The sequence below is a fragment of the Scaptodrosophila lebanonensis genome, unplaced genomic scaffold, assembly GCF_003285725.1.
Source record: "Scaptodrosophila lebanonensis strain 11010-0011.00,11010-0021.00 unplaced genomic scaffold, SlebRS2 tig00000001-arrow-pilon, whole genome shotgun sequence".
Classification (NCBI taxonomy): Eukaryota; Metazoa; Arthropoda; class Insecta; order Diptera; family Drosophilidae; genus Scaptodrosophila; species Scaptodrosophila lebanonensis.
The window spans coordinates 27,617,189-27,625,944 of record NW_022060529.1 but is presented as its reverse complement, the minus strand read 5'-3'; the positions used below and the strand labels follow the sequence as shown (position 1 = coordinate 27,625,944).

General features: G+C 40.0%; 1 protein-coding gene across 1 annotated transcript; it reads right to left on the bottom strand.

The window, feature by feature from the left end:
- Positions 1-1,054: 1,054 nt before the first annotated feature.
- Positions 1,055-8,756, bottom strand: LOC115622211 (sodium-dependent nutrient amino acid transporter 1). Its single transcript, XM_030516111.1, has 6 exons — positions 8,545-8,756; positions 6,003-6,476; positions 5,715-5,943; positions 3,030-3,404; positions 2,152-2,795; positions 1,055-1,639 (listed from the first exon to the last, which is right to left on the bottom strand). The coding sequence occupies exons 2-6, from the start codon at positions 6,457-6,459 to the stop codon at positions 1,386-1,388; spliced, it is 1,959 nt and encodes a 652-aa protein (XP_030371971.1). The 5' UTR covers positions 6,460-6,476; positions 8,545-8,756; the 3' UTR covers positions 1,055-1,385.

Here is an 8,756-nt window from a genome sequence, read left to right as displayed (position 1 = left end):
TATATATAAAATATATATATAAGCTCTGAAGCGCTGAGGCAATATACAAAGAGTTGTCTACTTAAAAACATTTGCCATTAAAAACGCATTAACGTGACACAATGGGTTGGCAAACAAACAAACAAGCGAACAAGGAAAGGACAAATGGGCCAATGAGTGATTCAACTTCAAGTGCATTGACTTGCCAGTGTTGCGTATACGCATCGTGGGTTTCAATGCTTAAGTAAGAGTCGCCTTGTACATTTTACTTAAACGCATTCTGTCTGTACAATTACATTGCCATGACAAATACATATCAGTGGGGAATGTTGTAAAGCAGTGTGGTAGGCAGTTGGACTACTGGTATGCCGTCTCAATCTACGCTCCTCCTCCTACGCCTGTGGCGTCGCACGCCTGGCTTATGCTCATGGCATGCCAAAAACAGTTGTCAGGTGTCTTTTAGTGGCTTGTTTGTCGAGTTGAGCGTGTGTTCGGGGCGCCATTCACAGTTTGCCTCCATGTCTTTGTCAACTTGCCAATAGAATAATGAATGTCGTCGGCATTGTTGTCGCTGTCGTCGTAGCCACTGTCGTTGGGCACTTCGGCAGTCTTCGTTGGTGTTCGGCGAGCTTCGGTGTACGCTACTTGCTTTGTTGTTAGAAAAACGTGATTTATTGGATATATTTTTAGTTGTCTTAGCAACAAAGGCTTCGGTGCTGAGCATTTTATATTGCATGCTTATAGGCGCGTTTGTCATTTAACAGGGACAGGCAACAGCGAAAGCAGCAACAACAACACAGACGCGCCGCTGGCTGCCTCGCATGTGTGCAATTTGCGCTTATCTGCACAGCAGGCACTCATTGAGCCATTCAACCAGGCTGATGTTTTTGCTTACAAATTTTTCGAAATACTTTGTGCATGAAGTTGCTCGGAAGTGTTTAAGAGCACACATACCCATACCTACATACCCATTCGAGTATACCCCTAAGCACACGCACATTCTGAAACACACTTGCAGCATTACAGCCAGAAACTTTTCCATTCAATCATAAAATCAGAACTTTTACCCTTTATATAATGGGTGTGTATACAGAGCGCTGCAATTGCTGTTTATTCCCGCTACCCTAAGGGCCCGTTATCACAGCCATGTCTTTATGTAAAAATATTTTATAAACGCGCCAGTTGCTGGCTTGGATTTCTGTTAAGGTCGTCGCCATAGGGCAACTACCGCTGTGACTTCATTTGCCACTTAAGCCCACCAACCAGTTAGGAAGTGAGTCAGCCAGCCAGCCAGTCGGGCGTCCAATTTGGCTTGTTCTCATAAAAGGGTTGTGCTGTAGTTCCATGGCTTACAGCGACCGTTTTTCTCGCTTATGCGTTACACACTTTTTATTGCTAATTCAACGCTAACCAAAGATATTGTCATAGATTTTGTGCCAAATGCCGCTGCGCTGAAACATGGTGCTCACATTGGCCTCCTGCATGAAGGCTTGGTACCGCTTAAATGTTTGCGGCTCCGTTGGTCCCCAGCTGGGCAGTGGCTCGAAGGCCTTGCGTATTCGCGCACAGAGCGGTAAGCTGGAAGGTTGACGTCTGACGGCGGGTATGGCCCAGAAAAGTACTTGCCCGATTCCAAAAGCACTCAGGCACCACCCGAAAACTGCAAGGAGATATATTTTAGTTAGTGGAAAAGACAGCAGTAATACTATAATGGAAAACTATATAATAGTAATCATTTATACGGCTTAATAATTGTTTCGCCTAAGATTGTTATATCTCTGATGTATTTGTTTTAAAATTGACAATTGAGCAATGAGTTATGAGACAATGAAAATAATACTAGCCCTTAAAAACCTTTGTTTAATTACAAATTAAAGAGCAAAATACCTTTCATGAGCATCTGGAGGATGGGTTCGAATCTTATTATCTTATTATCTGCCTTTTATTAGGGAGTTTTTTGATTTCAAACTCTAGTTGTCAAGTGATTAAGAGTGCATGAAAACTAATTTCGGTCAATTTAGGCTTAGCCGCTTCCGAAATCGAAGCGTGTCTAAGTCGATTTCAAACTTATAAAGGTTTTTGATGGAATATCGGGAATACAACTTCCTACTTTTCAAATTATTTGTACACGTACTAGTGTATTTTATGCTCTTAAAAGAGCATTTTGCTTACCATACACTCCGGTCTGATATGTGTAGTCTTTGTACGTAAGTGGCTCGTACAGTATCAACATATAAAGCAGAATAGCTATCATCATAAGAGGAGTTATCAAAGCCCAGCAGAGTCGGTAGTATATAGATGTCTTGATTCCCAGCATGAACTGCACATCACGGCATATACGTTTAACACCGTAGATCCACCCAATGGCTATAAGTTCAAATATGGCCAGCACCAAAGCAACAAAAGTTGCTCCAAAGAAGTCCAGCAAGTTAAGCACATATTGACCACCGGGGGTTATATACATCAGTCCCAGAAAATATCCCACTAAGGCAATGCAGATGACAATGATCCAGTGATCCACTTTTGTGAACTGATCCTTGATTACAGTCATTATGCAAGAGGCCATTCCAACATTGCTACCAATGCCAAGGACGAAGAGCATCAGAAAGAAGAGCACCGAGAAGAGCTGAGGCAAGAATTTGAATTTCGCAATGGCATCGGGATAAGAGATGAAGGCCAAACCTGGCCCACCATTCACAACGCTACCTATATCTGTGGTATTGTTCTCATATGCCAAGTTCCCCAATATGCCGAATATAATAATACCAGAAAGGAGCGAGGTAAATGTGTCCAGTGTAGTCACAATATTTGCATCTCTGAAAGTATATGGAAAATAAATAAGCATTGTACAAAAAGAAAATGCACTGTCCCCGTACCTAAAGGGTACAAGAAAATAATGATAATAATATATGTGCAAAATGAAAAATGAAACAGGCAGCACGAGGCGTGGTAGGCCCCACAAAGTAAATAATTCTTAATCAGATTCGATCTCAGAGACTTTAAGAGCTAGTCATACAGAATTTCAATCATGAGGGTTGAATTTGTCTCACCTGTAGATGTTGTGACCGAATCGATTGTACGAGGCGTACATGACAATATTGCCAAAGCAAATGGCCAGTGAGAAAAAAACTTGTGTGACAGCGGCATACCAGACTTGGGGCTCCAGAAGCTTGTGCCATTGCGGCTTTAAGAAGTAGAGTACTCCATCGAATGCGCCGGGCAAGGTGAGTGCGCGCACCAGTAGTATAAACATGATCACATAGGGGAATATAGCCAAAAAGTAGGAAGCTTTGCCGGAGCTTTTGACACCTTTTGCCATAATGGCAGCAATGATGATCCATGCAAGTGCCAAGGCAATGGCAAGAGTCCAGCTGGGATAGCCAATACCATCATCGATGCTTGGTTTCTCGCGCAGTATGATGTTCCTTTAGACAGTAAGTAGAAAATTAGGATTTATGAAGCAGTGTTTACTTTGAAAGGTATTTTATGCTAGTTCGATTGCAGTTAGTCTTAGCATAAGTTGTGCTATTACCTTCACATAAACATTATTTGTATACCTTGTACTTGAAGTCTAAAATGGTATACTATACGATGAAATTAAAAAAAGGCGTGGCAGACCCCTAACGATCTCAGAAAGCGTAAGAGCTACAACAAAAAAATTGATATCCACATGTTCCTAAGTCCGATAATGGACGTGTTTGAATTTTTTTTCTGATGACTCCCTCGAATTCCCCGCTATAAGCGATTTTCCATAGCTCCCGTAATTTTTGGTATTTGATACTCGAGTTCGACATGTTAAGTTTCTTAAAGGTAGGTAAGTTTCTGAGAAAATTATAGCCATAAGGCTCAGCGCAGCTGTTGCTGATAATTCTGCTTCGTCTCATCTCTGTATTGCACAAATGAAGTGCAATGCTGAATGTAATGATTGGTTAACACACCGGACCGGATCGGATCATATTGATGTCACCATATCTGATGCTATTTCAAAAGAAATAAAAATAGATCAGTATTGGAGCGCCATTTATTATGCTTCGCAACATCAACCAACCAGGCTTTCGTCGAAAAATTATTGAGAAGTTGAATAGAAGCAACAATTTTAAATGGAAAATTCAGAAGCGAAGCGAAGCATTCACGGTTACCATAAAGTAGCCGCATGGACAATCTTTAGAATTGTGCGGTATATTTTGAATATCAGAATTTCTCGCATGATGTTCCTGAGTCAGAAGACAAACTGCACTAATTGTTCACACGAGCGCGATGGGGAAAGAAACCCAAGAGCATTAGCTAAAACAGGTGATGCACACGACTCAATGTACATGTATTCCTTTTGAAGGGCGAGTTCTCGTTTTTCTGATGCACCCTTCGCTCCCCCGCTATTAGTAATACGAGCGGTACTATTTATATTTCGGGAATGGGAACCCCCGTTGCTAAATGCGAAAAGCGACATTACCATTTGTTTCATTTATAGTGAGTTAAGCAAATCAATTTGTCCAAAAATTGAAAATTTCAAGAGAAGGTTTTCGACGTGGATTATCTCAAAAATAATGTGTTGATGAACTCAGTTCTTTGTATGGCGATAAGGCACCACCAAAAACCAAAGAATATAGCTGGTATTGTTAATTAAATCTTGGTCCTAGCTCGGTCCCCGACGAATTCCGTGAAAGTCGTCGAAAATCGGATGTTGTGCCACAAAACATCGATGCAGTGCATGAACTAATAAAGCAAGATCGTCATGTGACATGTCGTGGAATAGAAGCATTCTTGCACATTAGTTCCACTTCAATACATTTGATTTTGCATCAACACTTAGTTATACAAAAATGTTCAGTCGTTGGATACCCCATAATTTATCAATAGCTCAAAAAAAGCTCGCGTCCAGTGGTGTAAGGAAATGCTTAACAAGTTTGGCCGTGGTTCTTCAAACAACGTGTATAAAATTGTGACAGGTGACGCATCATGGATATATGCGTATGCAACGGAAACAAAACACCAATCGACTGTGTGATGTTCCTAGACGAGCAACATCTAACAAAAGTTGTTCCCGCTCGAAGCACTGCGACGCTAGTGGCCGCCTGTTTCCTAAGTTGAATGGGTCATGTGGCCACTGTTCCACTTGAGAAACATAGGACGGTTAATTTTGAGTAGTACACAACCGGGAAGTCTTCAGAGAAATTCGCAAAACGAACCGCCAAAGACGAATCATTCTCCATCATGACAATGCGAGCTCTAACACATCTCGTCAAATATGTGAATTTTTGAGCAGTCAAAACATCGACTTGATGACTCATCCTCCGTGCAGTCCTGATTTGGCACCCATTACTTCTTCTCTTTACCGAATATGAAAAATAAACTGCGTGGTCAACGATTTACAAGCGCCGAAGAAGCAGTTGAAGCGTTCAAAAACCATGTATTGGAAGTGTCTCAAGAGGAATGGAAAAAATGCTGCGCACATCAGGACGTTTATGCTAAAAAATGTCAAACTTCACGATGGTAATGTCACCTTTGACATTTCGCAACTAGTCTTCCCCATTTCCGAAACATAAATAGTACCCCTCGTATCTCATAACTCAGTTGGCACACGTAGACACGCATTGAAGGTACAGGTATTAAGGAGTTGGGCCCGATGGATTCTATCACTGCTTTATTATTTGATAAAAACACTATAAGAATCACAGTTTGGGTTAGTGGCTCCACTCAAATCTACCTACTCTACAGATATAATTTCTTTTACATACGTGAAATAGAATTCCGCTGAGGTTGTGCGCACATTTGACGAATTGTCTGCGGTTTGCATCATTTGTTTAGGGCCTGAGTCTAAGCAGCTAGAGCCCCATTCTTCGCGGCAATAGCTCCATGGCAGCGTGGGATAGAATGAGTCCACAAAATAGCGCAGGGTAAGTGCCATTAAGGTCGCATAGTACGTGGTGACAATTGCCGTAGCGAGCACTTGACCATAGCCAATGCCTACGTTGAAAGAAAGTTTATTAGGTGTGCTGTACATGTACGATCGATATACTACTTACCCCTCATAATAGGCGAAAAATCGTAAACCTTGACGCTACCACGGCTAGAGAATTGACCGAGTAACATTTCCAGATAGTACACAGGTTTTCCCACCAGTATTAAAACTATCAGGTAGGGTATGACAAATGCGCCGCCTCCATTGTCCAGAGCCGTGAAAGGGAAGCGCCAAACATTTCCCAGACCCACAGAGAGTGCTATGCAGGACATGAGAAATTCGACATCGTTGTTCCAGTTGTCGCGTTTCTTGTCCTGATGTTCCGCTGTCCCGTTCTCATCCTGCTGGGTTTCCGGTTTCCCTCTGGCTAATTCTCTTTTGGTTTCATGACCACTGGCTGCATCGCTTTCGATTTGTGTCGCTTTATAGGCACCTGGTATAGATATGGTAGAGGTATTTGGAGTGTCTACATAGGCGCTATTGAGGTAACCACTATCATTATGCTTGCTGATGTTTTCCATATTAGCTTTAGCTTGATCTGTCAATCAATAGAATATACGGGGGATTAACCTTCAACTTAAATTGTAATTCTCAGGCAGTCAGTATAATAGTATAGTACATGTTGAAGGCTAGTAGATTGGTGGCCAGGTTTTGTGGTTTGACGTTCATTTGATTGGCAATAGCAAATGTCAGTGGGCATAAGTGTGTGTGCTCATGTGTAGCTGTGCTGTTTCAATTATCATTTCTGGTTTTGGCGCCAAACAAGCGACAGCGGCATTCAAGTCAGTGACCCACTGACTCAGCTAGCGAGGTGGCATTACAATTCATTACATAACAATGGACGTACACGTACACCGCTAGCCCTGCACACCTTGCACCGACTCATTGAGTAAAACTGCAACAAACTGGTAACTGCCAATTGTGCCGCCAACAGCCGGGTGATTAAAAACGAGTTTTGTGGCCTTTGCAACGTCATCGCTGCGGTTCCACGCGCCATTTGCATTTTAAGTTATTTTCTTTTAACTGTATCAAGCTTTTCGGGTATCTTTGTGACTTTGTCGTGCAGCGTCGAAAGTAGAGATCCGAGCACATACTACTACGTACTTACTACTACATACTTTGACATACTTATTTATGCCCATAAATGGAGCACTTATTTTTAGTGCAAAAAAAAAACATTATTCTGAGATCATATATAGTAAATATTAAAAATGATTGAACACTTTTTGATTGATATTTAAACAAATTATAGAAATGGGTACTTTGAATATAAGATCACGAAGCAATATTATCGGCATTTTCATTTTTGTTTCTTTTCGCAATTCGGACGAAATAATGAAATTATACAAAGAAGAGTATTTCAATTTTCGTATACATGTGTTCGAGTTTCGAATTTTTCGCTTGTCAATTGTCACTCCATGTGATGGTTGCGCAGGCGCAATGCAACGATGTTGTCTGTTTGTTCTCACAATGAACGAAAGTGAAGGTGCATAATGCCGCCTTCGCGGTTGCAGTAGTACGATTCACTGCGTCTTGCTGTTGCTTTTGCTTTTGGTTTGGTTGCAAAATGTCAATAAAGTGTGCAATGTAAGTTTTGGTAAAGCACGGCTGACAATTTGGCCCACTGATTCAACTTCTATTTGCTCAGCTGCGCATTAGCTATGGCGTACAATAAATCATCAACCAGACGAAAAAAAACCCATTTTATTGCTGCTGCATACTCGCACATTAGTTATTTTTATTGTTTTATATTACCGAATCAATTGTTTGATTGTCTGGACACAATAAACAGTCTTTGAGAACGAAAAGACTTTGTATCGGCAATTTTCTTTGTTTTACTTACTCAATTATTGCACGTCAATGTGTCATTAGGTAATAAAACAAAATTCTCGTGCAATATTAAATGTTTTTAGTTTAGCCGACATATGATAGACTAACTAACTAGAACACCCAAATATATATAACATACAGAATAAAATATAATTTTGAAACCTAAACAAAATAAACGTTTGGTTTTTTTCTAAGGCCTTGGCATTATTTCAAAAAAGTTTTATTATTTTGATTAGTAAAATCAACAAAATACAAAAGGAGAAAATTGTTGTGGAAGAGAAGTTTTGTAGACTTTTTAAATTGTTGAGTGTAGCCCCATCCATAAAGCTAGACATACTATAGGTATATCCATATCTTTCATTTTTATTGCATTAACACATTTATTAGATGCCGATCATAAACTAAACAAGGCCAAGCGATGATAAGCCTTGAGAAAACGTGTAATAATAGTAGTAACTTATCTAATTGCAAAAATTACGCCACCGCGATTCTTTGTAAGTTTTGTTATACATTTTTTTAGAGTCTCGGCTATGGTTAATTTTGTTGTTTTTGTTATGCTGGGCTTTTAACAACTCATGAGTAATTTAATCAACAGGCAGGTTAGTTCTCTAAGACATAAACAAATTCTGATCATTAGCAAAACCAACATTCGCTATGCTTTGTAGAAAGCTTGCTTATAAGCGATAAAAAAGTAAACACCAATAATGAGGATCTAAAAATCAAATACTTGTACTTGTATGTGTATTGTTCAAAATTTGATTAGGAATATTTTTTACTTTGTATTAATTTAATTGGACGTCACGGTGAACGCGTCATTTGATCGTTAATACTGGGCTTAATAATATTTAGATTTGTTAACGAAATTTGTCGTTCCCATGCTTTTGTATTAATTATAATTATAATTAATTATGCGTCGAACGCTTAAAAATGTTGTTTATGGGGTTTTCTGTTCATTTGCAGCTTGGCACACATAAAACAAAAACGATCG

What these genes read in the sequence shown, in the direction of transcription:
- LOC115622211 (XM_030516111.1), bottom strand. Translation starts at nt 6,459, where the DNA reads ATGGAAAACATCAGCAAGCATAATGATAGTGGTTACCTCAATAGCGCC. An exon ending in TTTTTCGCCTATTATGAGGG is followed by an intron (nt 5,944 to 6,002) that starts GTAAGTAGTATA and finishes CTTTCAACGTAG; the next exon opens with GCATTGGCTATGGTCAAGTG. An exon ending in ATATCAGACCGGAGTGTATG is followed by an intron (nt 1,640 to 2,151) that starts GTAAGCAAAATG and finishes ATCTCCTTGCAG; the next exon opens with TTTTCGGGTGGTGCCTGAGT.